This window comes from Callorhinus ursinus, unplaced genomic scaffold (genome assembly GCF_003265705.2).
Source record: "Callorhinus ursinus isolate GAN/ISIS: 27379988/994484 unplaced genomic scaffold, GSC_fseal_2.0 scaffold148, whole genome shotgun sequence".
Taxonomy (NCBI): domain Eukaryota; kingdom Metazoa; phylum Chordata; class Mammalia; order Carnivora; family Otariidae; genus Callorhinus; species Callorhinus ursinus.
Window position 1 is genome coordinate 40,313 of NW_027397210.1, and position 19,161 is coordinate 59,473.

A 19,161-nucleotide genomic window follows, 5' to 3' on the forward strand; every position below is an offset into this window, starting at 1 on the left:
CACAAGCCACGTAATCTAGCATCTCTAGCTCACGTGAATGTATAAATGGCAGTATTTTATTTAACCAGATATACCCAAATGTTATTTCATCAAGCAACCAACATAAAAAGGTATTAACAAGATCGTTCACGTTCTCCTTTGTACTGTCCTCAGAACCGGGTGTGCATCTACACTCGCACACGGGGCGCCTCTCAGACAGGAGCCGAGACAGCAGGCCGTGGGGCCAGGCAGGGCAGGGCAGACAGGACAGGCGAGGTGCTCCCTGCCACCAGCCGCTCGCTACGGCTCAGGGGAGGCAGTGTGGCTCAGGAAGAGCCGATGAGGACAGGGATGGCCGCTGAGCTGGGCAGCAGGTGCCTGAGGCCCCCAGACTCTCCACTGCTGTTTACCTGCTTTTCCAGACGAAAATGCCCATAAGAGAAAGAAAGCGGGCAGGCAGGGTGTGCCAGGGCTGAGCGAGGGGGGCCTGCAGAGCAGGCAGGGTGCTCAGGGCCCACAGCAGGTGCGGCAAATCCTCTGTGACCTCCAGGGTAGGCGATCTGTCCTCACCTCAATGAAAGGTCTTGCAATTTTGGGCGCGATGATTTCTGTAGCAGAAGGCTCCTGAGAGAGGACCACGAACTCCTCTGCCTTCACTGGGAAGCCGGCGTCGTCGGTGGGAGAACACACCTCAAACAGCTCCTGGATGGTCCGCTGCACACGAAACGCACATTAGTGTCCAGCTGAAAATGGGCCAGCACCTGACCTGAGCGTCAGACTGCATCACCAGGGAAACCGCCTGGCAATTCCTCATCCACACACGCCACCCCGCCCCCGGCCATCACACAGCAACCAGGAGGACTGCAGGCCACTGATGGGTACCTGTGTCAGGAAGGCCATGGAGTAGTCATTGCCCTGAGCGGCTACTTCCCGGATCAAGTCTTTGGTTCCGTTTTTCAACAGCTTCTCTTCAATGGAGTTACCACTCACAAGCCTACAAAACATAGACACGTGTACGGTAAACGGGCGCCTGGAAGCACGACGCCACGAGCAGTTGGGGTGCGGGGGGGCCTGGTGGCACGGTTCCAGTGGCTGCTCAATGCCCAGGGTACGGCTGTACCCCAAGCATGGGCATCCTCTGGCTCCCGCTGCGCCGTGTAAACAAGCTACAGTGACCAGTGACGCCACGGGCCAGGGTCCCTGGAGGGAAATGCTGGGGACAAAGGGCACACACAATCTCCAGTTCAGCAGACCCTGCCAACCTGATGTCAAAACAGTGCAACCACCCCACGGCCCCAGTCACGGGTAGGCGCTCCCTCGGCCAGCACCCCGCTGGCAGCCATGCCCACTGCCGACCCGTCTGGGCGCGTAACGAAGGCCATCACACACGCAGCTGCCTACTCTCTGCCTCCGAGCCTGGGCGTCCCACCAAACGTGGGGGCAGCTGGACTGGCCCGTTCAGATGCTCAGGTGCCTCCTCCCTTTCTCAAAGAAGGGCTCATTTATCTTTCTTCTCAACTTATATGAGCTATCTAACCCTCTGTCTGTTGTGAGAATTGCCAATAATTGTCCCAATCTATTATTTGTGCATTAGCTTTGTTTATGGAATCTTCTTGCAAAACCAAAACTTAAGTTTTCATTTTACTACAGTCAGGTATGTCTGCCTATCCTTCCCTCCAAGCTTTCTGTTTGGCTAAAGTGATGCCTTCAAGCCACACGTATCATCTCTTCAATACTATGCTAAGACCGCCGCTTTGTTTCTACACCTGCGTGCCTAACCCTGGCGCCGGTGTTCTGGCCATAAAGCGGGCACAACACTCCGACCCCAGCTCTCCTTCACGGTCCACGGTGTCAGCAACAAGCGTTAAACGACCTGCACTCCAACGAAGCTGGAACCCTACCCTGCTGGCTCACGCTCGCGCTGTTCACTGCTCGCCCCCAACGACGAGCCTTCCCCCACACCTCACCACTGCAACCTTTGTAATTGTATGTTTTTGGGGCTATATCCGCTACTTCTCACTCCATATACACCTGTATAGTTTTTTTTTTTTTAAGATTGTATTTGACAGAGAGAGACACAGCGAGAGAGGGAACACAAGCAGGGGGAGTGGGAGAGGGAGAAGCAGGCTTCTGCTGAGCAGGGAGCCCGACGCAGGGCTCGATCCCAGGACCCTGGGACCATGACCTGAGCCGAAGCCAGACGCTTAACGAGCTGAGCCACCCAGGCGCCCCTGGATAAAGTGGTTTTTAAAGGTATTTGGAGGGGCGCCTGGGTGGCTCAGTCGGTTAAGCGTCTGGCTTCGGCTCAGGTCATGGTCCCAGGGTCCTGGGATCGAGCCCCGCGTCGGGCTCCCTGCTCAGTGGGCTCCCTGCTTCCCCCTCTGCTGCTCCTCCTCCCACTTGTGCGTGTATGTGTGTGCGCTCTGTCTCCCTGTCAAATAAATAAAATCTTTGAAAATAAATAAAAACAAATAAAACCCACTTTATCCACTCACAGGTACACACGCATGCACATACACAAACCCCCATGACAGCTTTCCTGAAAACTCTTCTGCGTGTTACTGTCGCTTCGGGGGGAGGACATTTTACGCACCAGGTCTTCCCGTGCCAGAACATAGCTCAGTCTCCAACTCCCATCTTATCACGTTTTGCACAATTTGATTCTTGTTTCCTACACATCCTGCACCTTCACTGCCAAGACTGTTCCTGACTTGTGGATTATGGTTACTGAGAATAAAATAGTTTTCCCATTTCTGGCTAGTAACTGCTAATGGGTCAACGATTTCAGTAACTGCTGAAAGCATCACTCAGAAAAACGTTGCTCACACAACACTGGGAGAAGAGGGGATTCAATGAGACTGTCGCGTGAGCCATTAAACAATTAGAAGGATGCGTGGAAAAACGTACAGCAAACGTTACTAACTTCTATCTCTGAGGGATACTTCTCCTTGAACCTCAGAGAGGCAGTAATGCAGCTACTTAAATTCAGCCTCGGTGGAAGGAGTGGTCACCTGCACAGGTGGAGGCCTTGCACACGGTGCCGCCGCGCACACACCAGCATGCACGGGGGCAGGGCCGTCTGGTGCAGGCACGTATCAGAGACCCACTGTTATTACACCACGATGGATGCTCCAGCAGGTTCAGAAATACAGGGGAGAGGCTCCTCCACTTTCCTCGGTTATGTGAGGGGCCAGTGATCCTCTGTGTCTACAGGCAGTGCCCACGGATTTGAGTTCTTTCAGTCGCTACTTTTACTGACAGACGACTCAAGCCAGGTACCAGCTGGAACACTGAAATATAAACCGCCCTCCTGGGGGTCAGGTGCACGACAGGTGCGTGTCGAGTGCACAGCACAGCTGCGTCTGAGCAACATAATTCGATCAGTTTCAAGCAAACCAATTATAATAAACCGAGCAAATGTTGGGCCTAAAGAAAGAACAGACAAAGCAGCAAGCAGTCTGCCTCAGAAAAAACAAACGATGCGGCAGAAACTTCTGGAACAAGCTGTAGCATACACTTGAGCCCCAGCAGCACCCTCCTGCCCCCAGGCCTCCACGGACTCCATGTCGCGCCCGCCACCCTCACCTGTAGATGTGGACGTCCTTGCGCCTCCCGATCCGCTCGCACCACTCCTGGGCCTTGGCGTCCATCACGGGGTTCAGGTCGTTGTCATAGAACACCACCGCATCGGCCTCCACCAGGCTCACGCCTGTGGCGCGGCTGTGAGTCGACAGAATTGCACAGAAAATCCTCCTGTCTCTGTTGAAACTCCTCATCAGCTCCTGAGATGAAGTAAAGCTCTCGGGTTAGCTCCCCTGGTCAAAGCGGGCACAGCTGGGGCACATTCTGACGCCTACCAGCCAGGAACAAACGTCTGGCCCTCTCCCGCTTACTGATCACAGACACCCCCCACACTCTGCACATGCCAGGCCTCACTGACAAAAGGAAAACGTCAGCTCCCACCTGACATGGACTGTCAGCTCAACCCGTAGGCCCCAGGAGAACACAGAGTCTTCCCGGGGAGGGACGTGTGCTCGGTCCTGTACCCTCAGGCAATGCCAGGGCCTTCACAGCAAAAGGCCCAGGAGTAAGGCTGAGGGAGCAGGGAAACAGGCCCTGCAGTGATCTCAGCACCAAACCCGACTGTCACAGGGACCCCTCTTCTTCCCGGGGAGTCCGCGTGTGATCCGTTACATCACTGCCGAGGAAACCCGTCTGCCAACCCCATGCTGCACCTCCTTCTAGGTCCTCTGGGTGTGCGCGCGTGTGGGCTCACACGGGCTGGCAGCCTGCTTCCGGCAGGAGCGTTCTGCTTGTGCCACTACACCCCATGCTGAGCACTCTAATGACCGCCGTGCAGTCCAGCCCACGGCCGCTCGGGACGGCGCCACCCAGCAGCACGGCGCACGCACGACCTAGCGACCCATTCTGCGGCTGCATGTGTGCATGGCTCCAGGGAGGAGCGGTGGAGCCGCACGCCCCACACCATCAGCCTGACTCCTAGAAAGCTGTGCAGCTTCACGCCGGCCAGGAGGCGTGAGATCACCCATCTCGCTGTGCTGACCCAAGCAACGCACCTTAGCCACTCTGACAAGTGACAGGGGCACGCCTGTGACCTGCATTTCTCACAGGGTGCCTCGTGGGGGCTGTGCCCACGCTCTCACCCCCTGGCTGCGCCTCAAGCGCGCCGACCCGCTCCCTATGGCCGCAGGCCACCACGCCCCGGTAACAGCGCGCACCCCGTAACAGGACGCACGGGCTGCAGACTCGCTAGAGCCCAAGGACGTGGAGCGGCCCCTCCCCTCATTCAGAAGGGCCGGACACAGCCCAGCGCTCACACGGCTCTGAGAAGCCAGGGCAGAGAGGGCAGATTCATGCGGACGACACTGCACCGCCGACGGGAACAAAGGGAACCCCCTCTCCCTTACCTGCCGTTGCTCGCTATTGGCGTTTTCGTCGATCCTGATGTAGGTGAGGTAATGGAAGTTCAAGAACATTTCTAAAATGTCCAGCATGAGAACCATCTGTGACAAGATCAGCACTCGACGTCCTTCAGACTTCAACTTCTGAAGTAAGATGGCTAAAGCTTCGAGCTTTCCTACGGAGTGGACAACATCAGGTTTCTCACAACCCAAGGCAAGGAAGGCCAACCTCAAGGCCAGTGCAGACGGGAGCCCCGCAGTACCTGAGTCAAACTGGACCAATCTGAGCTCAGGAAACCGGAGGGAGCGCAGGGCGGTCATCCGCTGCAGCTGCTGTGCATAGGGAGCCGTGTGCTCTCTCAGGCAGTGCCTCAAGATCCTCATCCTGTGGCTGTAGAGGGATGGCGGCCTCGCCACCCACAAGGACGGGGGTGCAGCCACCACCGGAGGAATCACACACACCACCCTGAGAAGCAGAAAGCACTGTGTCGCACACGCTGCCCACAGTGTCTCCACCAGCAGCTCATCTCAGGAAGCAACAGCTCAAGAAGGAAGCGGGCAGAAACTTCCAATGGTGGAATGGTCAGAAAAGCCAGGGTGCCTAATTACAGTCACCACCGGGGTGACACGGCTGCTGGCCCACACCATCCATCACAGCAACCATGGGGGCGGGTCCTGCCAGTCCTGGCCAACAACCACCCCCCAGATGGAAACAATCAGCGCAGGGCACCCCCGGAGACTGCAGGAAAGGGCACAGAGATGGCGCATTCCCCATGAAACTCGTGTGTTCTGATGGGAATCTGGGGGTGCAGGTGCTGCGTCTCCAGGATGGTCTGGGGGGAGAATACGAACCCCAGAGCTGGTACAGCCACTATGCCACCAGGAGGGAAGCCAGACTTAGCAGGAAGGGGCCCTGCCGAGAGCAGCACAATGACGACTCGGATGGGCCATTACAGTATGTGACGCATGCCCTCCAGACCTCTGGATGCCACCCACGCCAGGACAGCCTCACTCTGGAGGTCAGCTCAAGCTGCGTTTCCCTGACTTGCTCCCTGCCACACGCAAACAAAAAGGCCATCTAGCCCCAAAACATGGGTGGACAAAATCAAAGCACTAAATAAATGGAGAGCAATTCCACGTTCACTGATCTGAAGAGTCCACACGGCCAACACGTCCGTTCTTCCCGACCTGACCTAAACATTTGGTGTAATCCTAATCCAAACTTCAGCCAGTTACTCTGTAGATTACCAACACACTGAACCTAAGGCTAACATGGAAAAGCCACAGGCCGGAAGGCCCACACAATACCGAACGAGAACAAAGCTGGACAAGGGACACTGCCTGGCACCGGGTCTCTCTGTAAAGGCACAGGGATCACCGAGACAACGCGGTGCTGGTGAGGGAACAGGCGGGATGGAGGGCCCGGAGAGAGGGACAGTCACGTCAGCTCTCCCAACAGAGCAGAGACCATCTCTCAACAAATGGTGCTGGAACAAGTGGACACCCACACGCAAACACACGAGCGTGACTCAGCCAGACATCCTGGCTTCCTAACAGCGCTACCCAAGAAACCCCAAATAACCACCAACCAACATAAATTTGATCAAGCCTCTGAATCCAGCAATTTACAGACAACACGGGGAACAAAGCAACATGTCAGATTATACCTTGAGCAACCAATTCAGCAAATCCAGATTCTGGGAAATTCTACAGGGGAAACCACCAGGTTTCCTCAACAAATAAATAGCAAGGGGAAAAAAAAGGCAAGCTAGAAGCACAATCTACAGATTAGGAGCTACACGACATGTATCAGTCAACTGCTACGTATTTACTGCGATTTTAATGTGAACCATAAAAACGTTTATGAGACAACCAAAACCGTGCGTGTGGAACAGACGCTTAACGGTACTAAAAACTGTTCTTTTTTTAAGTGTGATAATGGTACGGCGACTGTGTTTCTTTCAGAGCACAACAAAATCTTATACAGGAACTCGTGTTTGTCCGGAACTTGCTGTAAATAGTCTGTGCCTCGGGGCAGTCAACAGGTAAAACAAGACTGTAAGTGTTGAAAGTGGGCTATGGGTACACTGGGGCTCACTGCATTATTCTGCTTATACACATCTGAAGATTTTCTGAAATACGAGATTCTTTAAACGGGGGAAAAATGAATCTAGACATAAACCTCGTCCCTTCACAAACACCAACTCAGACTGGACCGTGGATCTAAAGGGGATGCAGCCAAGGGGCCCCCAGAAGAGGACGCAGGGCGAGCCCGGGTGACCAGGGCCCGGAGAGAGGGGGAGGCAAAGATGACTTTCCAGGCCTAACCCCGATGGCATGGCCCGTGGGAGGACAGAGAGCTGGACTTCAGCAAACCTAAACGCTTCCACCGTGTGAAAGCCAATGACACGAGGAGACAAGCCACAGATGAGGAGAAAGTGTGGAAAACACCTCTGACAAAGGACTGTCATCCAAAACATACAAAGAACTCTTAAAACCCAACAATAGAAAACCCATTTAAAAAATGGGCCAAAAACCCTAACTCTCCAAAAAAGAGACGCACGTGGCATAAAGCTACGAAAACAGGCTCCGCGTGGTATGCCCTCCAGGAAACGCAGATCACAACAGCCACGAGACACCGCTGCACGCGTGTGAGAATGGCCAGGACCCGCAGCACGGACCACAGGGACGTGACGAGGGGCTGCAGGGGCGCTCGCTGCTGCTGCTGCTGGGGGTGCAGAAGGGCGCACTCAGCTTGTCTGCTGGACCATCTCCTACAAAGCGAAACACACTCCCACCAGATGATCGCACAGTCACGCTTCTGGGTTTTATTCAAATGGACTGAAATTTACGTTCACACAAAAACCTACACATGGACGTTTACAGCAGCTTCGTCCGTGACTGCCGACACTTGGAAGGAACCAAGACGTTCCTCAGTACGTGATGGACAGACGGGCGCATCCGGAGAGGGGAGCGTTATTGGGAGCTAAAAAGAAATGGCCGTCAAGCCACAGAAAGCTATGGAGGAAACTTCACCGCTCCTCGCTGAGAGAAAGAAGCCCATCTGAAGAGTCCGCAGCCGATACGACTCTGGAAAAGGCACTGCTAGGGGATAGTAAAGAGGTTGCCGGTTACCGGGGTTTCATGGGGAGGGGCGACCAGGCGGAGCACAGGGCTTCAGGGCAGCAGGAGGGCTCTGCGCGCTAATGCGGTGGATGCGAGCCGGGCCACAGGAGCGCTGCCGGGTCCCCACGATAAACACTCGGCCACGTGCACAGAGCAGAAGAGGGAAAGAAAACCCATCCTCGGGCTGGACCTGACCTGTGCTCAAAGCAGGGAACGGAGTGCAAACAGCATCGACACTAGGTGGGGCAAAGAGGAAGCCAAGACGCACGGTGGGCGGGGGGCGGGGCTGGCCCAATAGCATCTCTGTTTTTGTTTTCTCTCCTAGAGCTAGTTTCTGAATTTAACTCTTAAATACACGTTTCTCACCATGCAATGTAAAGTTTTTCATGTGGTTTTTAAATAAAGTGTTCCTTTAAAAGAACATGGAAAAACTCATCAACCACACAGTGGTCTGTTCCACGTACCCAGAATGTACCCAGGCCAGCCAACGTTCACCCAAGTGCTGTCCGGGGACCGGCCCAGTGCCCAAGGGAAAAGAAAGCCACCTCAGGACACAAAGCCTTCCTGGAGGGTGGAAAGACGCGCCGGTGCCAAAGCTGAAGACCCAGGAAATGATTCAAGACAGACGTCTGAGAATAGCTCGCGGAGAAGGTGACGGGAACAGACTCCGTGACAGGACGACAAGCAGTGCCGGAGGCCCGCGGGAGCCCGTGGAGGAGAGCAAAGCGCAGGCACACACGCAGGCTGCCCTACCTGTCGATGACATCCTGCAGGCAGGCTTGCCGTTGGGCCAGCGTCAAAATCAGGTCCTTCTGACCATTTGAGGGCGACGTGTGAGCGCTCGCTGGCCCGGCACCCTTCCGCTGACTGCTGTCAGAAGCCCCGGGCCAAGGTGTCTGTTCTCGGCTGACCACGGAACAAATTCGCAGCAAATCTCTGCCATAGACGGGGGCTCGCGAGCAGCGCCGCTCGTTGACAAAGTAGATCTGGTCCAGTCGCTCTTTCAGAAGTCTGCTCTTCTCCTCCTTCGTGGGAAAGTGTTAAAAATTGTCACTGAGGCCCAGGGCCTGGTCTCGCCAAGCCCCGTGGTGTCACTCGCGCACGGTGACCCTGAGACACCCGCGTCCCCTTCTACGGCAGACCGCCACAGGAAGGAGGCGTCTGTGTGCCTCAATGTGTGTCTCTAACTGAAGAGCCTCTCTCCAGACACGGTGAGATTTCTAATGCCGGGGAGATGGATATGAAAACGTAAAACGTGGAAGAGGATTTCTGTAACCACGAAACCCGGTTTCCTTTGTCATGAAATGTGTTTTTAAAGTCAAATTCTGGGATTCAGAGGGATGATGTGCTTTCAAAGGCATGTACGTCGACAACACCATTAAATATCACAACCGTCCCCCCAACAAGCAGCTTCTGAAAAACAACTTCCAGGGGTGCAGGAGGGGCCCGGGCCCCACGCAGTACCGGTGTGGGTAGGGGCCGTACCTGGGTTGGCCCTCCGACAGGGGAGGCTGGTTTGGGGGCCATTCCAGGTTCTCCAGCAGCCAAGGGATTGACCGCCACTCGCCCAGGCACACCAACTGCAAAGCAAGAGGGAGGAGATGGAACGCAAAGCTACGGTGGCTCTGCAGACCCGTCCTCGGGCGGCTCACTCTCCCAACGCATTGACTCAAGCCCTCATCACTCAGGACCGCCCGCAAAGCACTCCGCTCTCCGGCCGTCGTCCAAGCCATGGGCCTGTCTCTCTCCACTGGTCAGTGCCCAGTGCGCACGCTCAGAGGAAGCACGCACACCTGAGGCCCGAGATCATCCTCGATGCCTACCACTCGGCGCTGCAGCCACGTGGCCACGCACACATGCCCACACATGCCCTGGACTCCAGCTGCCCGCCTGCCCCCAGCAGGGTCGGCATTGCCCACGTCCCCCAAAGCAGGAAGGGGCTGTCGCCGCACCCCAGCGGCCCACTGCCGGCAGCCAGGCCAGCCACGTGCTCTGACAGACTGCACGGGAGGCACTGAGGGCTGACGGGGCCTGGGGTGAGACAGCCCCTTCAGGGGACGGCTGGGGGGGGGAGGTGGCTACTGCCTTGGGGGGACAGGTGCCAGCAGCAGCTCTGGTGGGGTGGGAGGGGGCCTGGAGAACAGAACCAGCCACAGGTGGAAACGCGCGCCACGGCTAGGACACAGAAGTGCTGCCCTCCAGACCCCACGGCACGGCCCCTCCCAGTGTCACCACAGACAAGACAGAGACCGGGGCTGAGCAGGGACAAGGGCTTCGGGTCAGGAGGGGTCCCCCTGCTGCTTCCACCCACGAACCCCACCCGCCTGCCCAACCTCCTCAGCAGACCACATGAGGCTAGGCATGTCTGGGAGGGCCAGACCGCGGTGGGAAGCAGGCCATGGACGGGCCAGATGGAGAAGGGCCCAAATCCTGTTTCATTACCTGTCCCAGGGGAAATTCTAGCACGCTCACTAAATGTCCGTGTGACCTTAGCAAACCAAATTTCTCATGATTCCAAGCTTCTTGTCAGAACAAAAAGAAAAAACTCTAGGCGAGTGGAGACCAGTCATATTCCAGATTCCTCTCAGAGGGAAAGGAGAGAGAAAACAGACCAGGCTGACAGTGGCCCGTCTGCGGAGAGCAGAGACCGTCACAGCGGGATTTGCAGCTTCTGAGACGTAGCCACGGGCACAAATCATAAACAGCTCCCTGTTACCTTAGAAGCAAAGTCTCACAGAAAGAAGCTTCAACGCGTAAGTGTTCCCGCTCAGGACACTCTACCTGGCGCAGTCACGGGGGCCGGGCCTGGGCCGCCGGCCGGGGGCTTGCTTCCCAGGGCGTTGAGGGCGCCCGCCTGAGACATGGTCTGCATCACCACTGGGCCTGGCGGTCGCAGGTACGACTGCCCTGGGGCGGATACAATCTGAAGAACGCTGCCTGCAATCACAAGAGCACCAAGAGGTGTCACGGGCTGCGTGTGCCTCCTCCTGCCTGCTACACGCAGCACATCCAAACATACAGGAACAAATGAAGCAACAAACCAAAAATCCAAATTCAAATTTACTCCAACAAGGCAGCGCAGAGTTCAGTTACTTGAAAAAAATGAGAGTATTTCATTGACGGTTAATGGAAAACTAAGGAACACAGTCACTTCTACTTAAAGTCAAGCAAATGCTCCTCTATTCTTTGCCCTTCCTGACTTCGGGCAATGCGGTAGGCACCCAGGATGGGTCTGTCAGGCCTGCCTGAGGCCCCAAGCCAGTGCCAGGGCAAGAGTCCCAGCTCTGGATCACACGTGGTACCGGCTGGCCCGTGAAGCCGATGAAGGAACGTCCAAACACGCCCTCTAGGCCTCAAAGCTCAGCTCTCTCCGCACTTGGTTTAATTAAGGAACCACGTTCCGCCTTTTGTGTGACGAAGTCTGACATCGTTTACTCTGGAGGAACGTCCCCATGCCGGGTTCCGCGCAAAGCAGAGCCTGCCGGAGGTATAGACAGATGGCCTTACCCCTGTGGCCAGAAAACTGAAAGAACAGGGAATTAGGCCAAATTACAAGCTGTCTTTGCTGCAGGCTTCCTGGGGCCTCCACTCCGGTGTGTGTGACCTTCCAGCGCCCGTACGGAGCGTCCCAGCGTGGGCTTACAAGCGTGGCTCATACCCCGTCCCGGGGGTGCTGCTGTGGGTGCCACGTGTGGCCTACGCCCACAGCCAAGGGGGGCTCAAGCTCTAAGCTGCTACCATCCAGTCACTTAGGGCTAATCCCAGGGTGCCCCTCGGACTGCCCATCTTCTGACAAAGCAGTTGAAAGCAGTTACCACAGGAATACGTCATGCGCAGACAAAGGCCTGAGAGGCTTTGATCTAGGCATCGATGCTGTAAAACCTGTACATGAAAGAACACAGCTTCTACATAATTTGCTAGTCCTGTGGTGGTTCTAGGACAAGTTATTTCACACTAAAATTAAAAAGTAACAAATATCTCTATTTTGATTTTAAAAATAGGGAATATTTGGGGCACCTGGCTGGCTTAGCCAGTGGAGTCTATGACTCCTGATCTCGGGGTCGTGAGTTCAAGCCCCACACCAGGCACAGAACTTACTGAAAAGAGTATAAAAATAAAAAAATATAAAAATGAGCAACATTTCCAAAGAGCCTGTTTTGTCAAAAAAAAACAGTACCAGCTACACAGCACACGTCCACCACAGGCAAGCAGGTGCTCTGCTTGTTGCCCGGCCGGCCCTCTCAACACCCCACAAGGGAAGGCTCATGCAGGCCGTCTCCAGGTGAGGCACCTGAGCTCCCAGGGCTGCCCGACGCGCCCGAGTGGCAGCGGCAGGGGAGAGACCAGGCCAAAAGCAGGGCACGGGGCGCTGTCCCCTACCTTGCAGCTGTAGGGGCTGGCCGGCGGTGAGCTGCCGAAGCTGGCTGTGCGACAAGGTGAACTTGTTCCCCTGGAACTGCAGTGTCACCGGGGTCTCCGGCTGGGCGACCCGGCTCTGCGGCCCCGCCAGGGAAGCCAGCTGGGCTATTTTGACCACCTCCCCACCTGTGGAGATGCAGAGGAAGACGGGGTTAAAACCTCTGGGAGAAGTCTGCCACTGTTCTACTGGCGACCATTTGTCGTCCAGAATGACCGTCTGTGGTAAATGGAAGCGTCATGGAAACGTTTCTTAGGTATTGCTTCCTAACGCTTTCAGAAAATAATCATTTTAATAGAAAGAGAAAATTAATATTGGATCTTAATGGTTAATTTATTTAATCAGAACTGGTAGAGATTTTCGATATCAGATCTTAATTAACCAAACTACCATTTTACTTTTCTCTCCAACCAATGAAAAAGCAGCAAACGTCAAATACAGCAGAAATCTATTTGTAATATACTTTGGAACTATCATATACTAAATATCAACCTCTTTTTTTTGTTTTTTTTTTTAAGATTTCATTTATTTGAGAGAGAGAGAGAGAATGAGAGAGAGCGAGTGAGCACACATGAGAGGGGGGAGGGTCAGAGGGAGAAGCAGACTCCCCGCTGAGCAGGGAGCCCGGATGCAGGACTCGATCCCGGGACTCCAGGATCATGACCTGAGCCGAAGGCAGTCGCTTAACCAACTGAGCCACCCAGGCGCCCCTCTAATATCAACCTCTTTAGAAAACTTTCAAAATGTGAAAAAGTACGTGTCCAATTCAGTGCACAGAGGTACACAAGATTATACCCCTCCGAGTGTAAGAGAACGGGTCACTAGCGTAAACACATCACACAAACGTAGCTGTAAGAGATAAAGGTTCCCGCTAACTTGGACTAGACTGTAGGATTCGATCTAGAACGCTGACTGAACAAATGCCAGACTCGACATTGCTTAACACATCGTTTGTGAAAACATAACTCGGATGGAGTCCTGTGCACTCGGCTCAGAAAGGTACTACCTGAAGGCTCTGAGTGAACGCCAGGGGTACAGCGTTCTGCCCCCCCCCATGGCTGATAGTGGAACATAAACGCTCCCCTCAAAGAAATCCATGCCAGAATGATTAGTGACACCATACAGAGAACAGTTAGCAGAAGACCAGGAAGAAACCCAGAGGCCCTGCCCCCAGAAGCTGTGCACAGGAGGGACGACAGGAGGCACCAAGACGTGCGTGTGCACAGAGTCCCCGGCCCTGCTCCGTCCACACAGAGCGAAGGGCAGCAGGGGGCTCTGCCCGAGCTCAGCTCCCATGGCACGGCCCCTGCAACACCTGTCCCTGGCAAACAGAAATGTCACCCGTGCAGGGGCTCCCTCCCCCAGGCAGCCAGCAGGACTGTAACTCTTCACTCCCTGGCAGTGGAAGCAGCAAGGTCTCGTCACAATAGACTAGCCCGAACTCGGGGTCTCCCCGTGACATCCGCCCCCCAGCTTCCCAGAGAGACCTCCACACACTGGTCACAGCCACCAACGAAGTGCTCGAGGGGACGTCTGAGAAACGGTGCCTACGACCGTCTGCCTAAGGGCACTTCCTACAGCCCGATCAGCAGGGGCACATGAAAGATATGCAAATATGCTAATGACACTGGTCACAGTAAAAAGACCTAAGGAAATGTAGTAATATTGTGACGCTTTCATCACCAATTTATTATGAGACGTCTCAGCTGAGCAGGAATTCACTCCAGGCTTCAATGTGATCATAAGCGAAAGAGTCAAAACAAGTCGTGGTTTTTAACAACCGGCACCGGTTCCCTCGCTGGCGAGGACATTACGGGCTCTCGCCTGAGTACCACCTGCTCCCCGGGCTGAGCCCCGTGGCCGACGGAACCAGCCTCTGGCTGACACTAAGGAGAAGTGAGGCGGTCAGCACACCAGCAGAGCATGCGCGGGAGGAAAGCAGAGCTGATGTCCGGGGGTCAGGAGAAAGGGCCCTGACGCTGGCCCTGCAGAGGGCGTCCCTCTGCACACCTAGGGCCAGAAACGACAGCGTGGCGAAAGGCAGAGCCCGGGCGTGGGGTTAGGGAGACAAAGGGAGTGGACAGCAAGGCTCTTCACACACGCTGATCGGAACACAACTTCCCGTGGCAAAGACGTGGCAGAACCGGGAGGGGCGAGGCCACTTACTGGGCAGGCGCGCCTGAGCCTGCGAGGTGAGCACCAGCCCCTGAGGCAGCGCGCTCTGCCCCGCCGGGTGCGAGGGGGCCTGGGGCGGGGGCGGGGGCGGGGCCCGCGGTTTCGCAGGATGGGCTGGGCTAGGTGCTGCGCTGGAGGTCGAGGCGGGCGGCTGTCTCGGAGCGGGAGCGCCGGTGGAGGCCTGGGAGGTCTGAAACGGGGCTGCCGCCACTGCAATCGATAAGGTTTGTTTGTGCAAAGCCGTTAGAGGTTCTTCACGAAATGCAGTATTTTAAACCCGAATTTCAAAGAAACAAAACAAACATTTCATTAAAGTCTCTCAGATGAGAAACCCTCTCTTAAAAAAAGGGGTGGGGGGGTGGTTTATGGGGTGAACTGGAACTTTCTCTATCTGCTGTGCGGTGTTCTCCGAGTTCATCAGCAGGCCACGCAATCCGCTTCCGCAGGGCACGGAGCGCTGGGAGCCAGCCGGTCCGACGGGGCTGCACCCCACCCGCAAGCCCGGGGCAGCGCTGCACGTGCACGGCGGGCCGGACGCGTAGGAGCCAGTGACGGAGGCTGGAACACCATCCCGTTACCTTCTGCCAGTCAGCCCTACCCTTCTTCACAGTGACAGTCGGGCTACGTGCAAGTGGGGCCCCCACACTCGAGAGCAGCCTTCCTGAGCTCCCACGCACAGTCGGACACGCACGTCCCTGCGTAACAGAGCCTTTGCCGAGGCTCACCTTCAGCAGCATGCCAACAGCGACTCGACCAAGACTGCGGCGTCTTGTTCGAGGAAAAACTCCAGTTTCAACAAACCAAAAGGCCTGAAACTCCTGGGTGAGCCACGTGAGGTGTAGTCTGGAGCAGGCAGCCTGTCCCCAGGGGCAGGGGAAGTGCCAGACGCTCCATCCACAAACACCCTCGGTAACCCCGAGGGCACGCCAGCACGTGAGGCATACCTTTTGCATCTGGATTTGCAGAGAACGTGGCAATCGGTGGCCGTCCTCGCACGTGGCCCTGCGGAGTGGCCGTGGCTGTGGCAGAGGCTGCTGTCCGGGGTGGGTGTGTGCTGGGGAAAGCCACGGTGCGCCCCTCGGGCTTCTGGCCATACTGCACGGGCTGAAACAACCTGGCAAGAAGGCGTGTGCGCCACTGAGACACGGGGGGCTTGGGCTGCCAGAGATGGTGACGGTCCTGACTCCCGGTGCAGCTCAGAGAGGGGCTGGGTCTCCAGACAGGCACCGAGAAGCTCAGCACAGGTCCGGGGGAGGTGCTGACCACCCTCGGGACACAAAGTGGCAACGTCTACCCCGAAGCTGGGGGACACGGCGCTACTGCGTACAATGCAAGTGGAGTGGGCAGGAAGCCACATCCAACAATCAAGTGACAAGACAGCACATGTCACGGTGGCTGGAAGTGGTATCGGCGCCTTGAAGGTGATGGGCTAACACCACCAGCGGGGACCCACACCCATGGTCGCTGTTTCGGGTGTTACCACCCAACACTCTTTAGAACCTTTTTACCTGGAAAACCGTAATGGCAGGAATTGTCTATTTTCAACTCCCCCATGCCAGGCACCAGCTAGAAACAGCCAGGAGAAAGCCGACGACCTGGAATCAGGCCGGCCCAGGAGAGCCGCAGCCCCACCGGCACACGTGCGGATCTAACGGAGCACTGCAGGCCCCCCCGAGTGTCAGGCGGACGGTGGTGGGGAGGGCACGTGCACAACAGGCAATGGCAACGGGCACCAATCTGCACAGCTGGCCCCTTCTCTCTAAACTTCTCTTTTCTTGTTTCTTTCTCATTTTCAACCCAACCGTGACGTGTTCTGTATTTCCAACTTGCTGGATTTAACCTATCTTATTAAGTCATTTATTTCCACTTCATCATTTCATGCGTTCTGCCCCTCCCAGCCAGGTGGCACCTACAAACTCCGGCGTCCTTCAGAAGTCCCTGTGCTGCTGTCAGGGGTGGAGCCCTCTGCCCACCACCCAGAGTGCACCCTTGCCTGGAGACAGCGGCCACCAGAGCATACACCGGGCAGAGCAGCCAGACCTCCTCCCCACACAGACCCCGCCCACACCTCCCGCATCCCAGGGCTGCTTCACCAGCACCGCCAGGCTGTCCCTTAGGAGGCCGAGGGGCCACACCGTCCCACCCGGGGTGCAGACTGCCCACACAGGCCACATGCAATGAGCTGCCCCACAGATACTAGGGACACCAGCAGAGATTCCAGAAGCAGGCAACCCAGTGAGAGGATGGCCGTTTCTTCCCCCCCTCCCCCAGCCACAGCCGGGTCCTCGTGTGAGCTCCAGCCACACATCCCAGCTCTCCGTGAGGGGCTGTGGGGCTGGGTCCTTCCAGGGAGGGGAACATCACCGACCCCATGGCTGATTCAGGGCCAGCCAGAACCCAGGTGGGGACTCTGGTGAGCAGGAGGCAACGCTCCAGGCCACGCACCTGCTGGGCTTCAGTCTCAGGGCCGCTGGCCTGCCTGACGGGGGTGGCGCAGTGAACAGCTCGTCCATGAGTTTCCGTGTCACCTTCTTCTTACACAGCAATTCTGCTTCGTGGCGAGTCATTTTATTCTCTAAGCCGATAAGATCAAATATAGAGAGATCTGTTTCCTAAGGAGAAAAACAGCAAAGTTTTGCTCTGGGAGATTGGAGGAAAATGGGAACCCAAGCACATTCCTGATAGGACGGCCAGGCCTGCACAGCCTTGCCCCCTGGGATGCGCCCTGACGCCATTCCAGGGCTCAGGCAGGCTGCTGGACCACAGCATGCCTCAGTGTCCCCATCGTTAGGAGCACCCCACGTGGCAGTTGTGAATGGAGAAGGCAATGCCTGGAGAGAGACTGGACTCGGCAGACAGGGAGGGGGTTCCAGACAGCGCGAGAGCCAGGCCACGTCGACAAGGGGCGCCTTGGGGGAGAGACCCATGCGTAACAGGGAAGCAGAGGTGGGCACGCGACATGTCACTCGGTCCAGAGCCGTGGGGACGTGCATTCCAACGGGCAGGACACACTGCCTGAATCCCCAGCTGGGGCAGATGCCCCGCATGCCCAGCAGCCCCACATGTGCTTTTCTAACGAGAAAGTGCAGTCGCACTCCCGCCGCGACGCTGAGCATCAAAGGGGACGAGGACGGCAGGTGCCGACGAGCCCTCCTGTGTCCTTGTACACGTGTGGGGGTGTGAAAACCGCCCGACTGATCTTCAAAAGGTTAAACATGGAGTAGGCACATGACCCTACGATTCCACGTCTAGATATGTGCACAAGAAATATGGAACCTATGTCTACACAAAGCTAGTCCATCCACGTCTGCAGTGACGCTACTCACAATGGCCAAAATGTGGAAACAACCCAAGTCCGTTAACTGATGACCAGATCAACACGACCCTTCCGCACCAGAGAACACGAGTCAACCTTAGAAAGGAGGGAGATTGGGACACACGCCACAACCCGGATGAGCTCCGAAAGCACTACGCTCCATGAAGTAAGCCAGACACAAGGACCACGTGGTGAGGGATTCCATCTGTACGCAAAGTCCAGAGGAGGTGGACTCACGAGGCAGGTCAGGTACGGGGCTGCCTGGGCCAGGGAGGGGCGGGACAGGGGAACGGGAGGGATGGCTCATGTCTGTGGGTTCTCTCTTGGCAATGACGGAATATTCCGGAATCGGCGGTGATGAATGCAGGCAGTTTCAGCTGTCTTCTCACTGCTGTCCCAGTGGCTGGAAAACTATTGGACACCCAGCACACCTCAAGGCTTGCCGAACAAATGACAACAAACACCACGACTTAACACACACTGAGTTCTCGGAAGCCAGGCACACACAAGGTTCTTCCCATGGATTCAACACACACAACGGCCATGGAAGCGCACGACTGTCCCTGTCCTGAGGGCGCTCCGCCCAAAGCCCCCCAGCCAGTGTGGGGGCCGGGGGACACGCGGGCTCTGGGCCCAGAGCACATATCAGGGCCCCGCAAACGCGCACAGTTCAGGAGGAGGACCTCACCGAAGACCTGAGAGTGGCCCATGACGGCGCTCACTGAGACACCCACGTGTCCTCAACAGGCCTCACCGTGGTGGGGACCAAGCTCCCCTCCAAACAGCCCGCACGCCATGCCGTTTCCCCTGCTCCGACAGCACATGCGACACTAGGAACCCCTCCCCTGCTATTTCCGAGCCGTGGCTTGTCCCCCCGCTCGGGCCAACTGCAGATGCAGACCCCGTGTCAGCCGAAGGCTACCCAGCACCAGGCGATTCCAAAACACAGGATGAGCACGTGGAAAGCAACCTCCCGGAACCACGGTAGCTGCAACTTGTGTGGAACCGACATCGGGGAGACACGTACCTTCCAGGAGTCTCCGTCGAGCGCCTTGAGGATGAGGGAGGCAGAGCGGTACTGCAGCGGCCCCGCCGTGTAGGATGACTCCGGAAGCCGGGGCTCCACGAGCCCAGGGTGGTTGCAGATCCTCTGCAGCCGCAGCAGGATGCTCAGCACGTCCACAAAGTGCCCACTCTTCAGCGCCTCCTGGGTTCTGCTCTCAGGA

At 56.4% G+C, this 19,161-nt stretch overlaps 1 protein-coding gene and 1 non-coding gene across 15 annotated transcripts in view; both read right to left on the minus strand.

Annotated features, from left to right (window-relative positions):
* EP400 (E1A binding protein p400) overlaps positions 1 to 19,161 on the minus strand; it is a 97,763-nt gene that overhangs the window by 31,362 nt on the left and 47,240 nt on the right. For 12 of the 14 annotated variants that reach the window (XM_025861629.2, XM_073890400.1, XM_025861628.2 and 9 more), the window contains 13 exons: positions 18,963 to 19,149; positions 17,065 to 17,231; positions 15,564 to 15,733; positions 14,611 to 14,829; positions 12,408 to 12,572; positions 10,809 to 10,964; positions 9,513 to 9,607; positions 8,781 to 9,052; positions 5,165 to 5,367; positions 4,908 to 5,077; positions 3,565 to 3,761; positions 862 to 973; positions 550 to 693 (listed from right to left, as the gene is read on the minus strand). In XM_025861629.2, the coding sequence (XP_025717414.1) occupies positions 550 to 693; positions 862 to 973; positions 3,565 to 3,761; positions 4,908 to 5,077; positions 5,165 to 5,367; positions 8,781 to 9,052; positions 9,513 to 9,607; positions 10,809 to 10,964; positions 12,408 to 12,572; positions 14,611 to 14,829; positions 15,564 to 15,733; positions 17,065 to 17,231; positions 18,963 to 19,149 (2,257 nt within the window). The remainder of the gene's footprint in view (positions 1 to 549; positions 694 to 861; positions 974 to 3,564; positions 3,762 to 4,907; positions 5,078 to 5,164; positions 5,368 to 8,780; positions 9,053 to 9,512; positions 9,608 to 10,808; positions 10,965 to 12,407; positions 12,573 to 14,610; positions 14,830 to 15,563; positions 15,734 to 17,064; positions 17,232 to 18,962; positions 19,150 to 19,161) is intronic. The other 2 variants (XM_073890401.1, XM_073890403.1) reach the window with 2 other exon arrangements.
* On the minus strand, positions 3,952 to 4,081 carry LOC112815614 (small nucleolar RNA SNORA49). Its single transcript, XR_003206028.1, has one exon. It is a non-coding gene; the product is annotated as a small nucleolar RNA SNORA49 (small nucleolar RNA).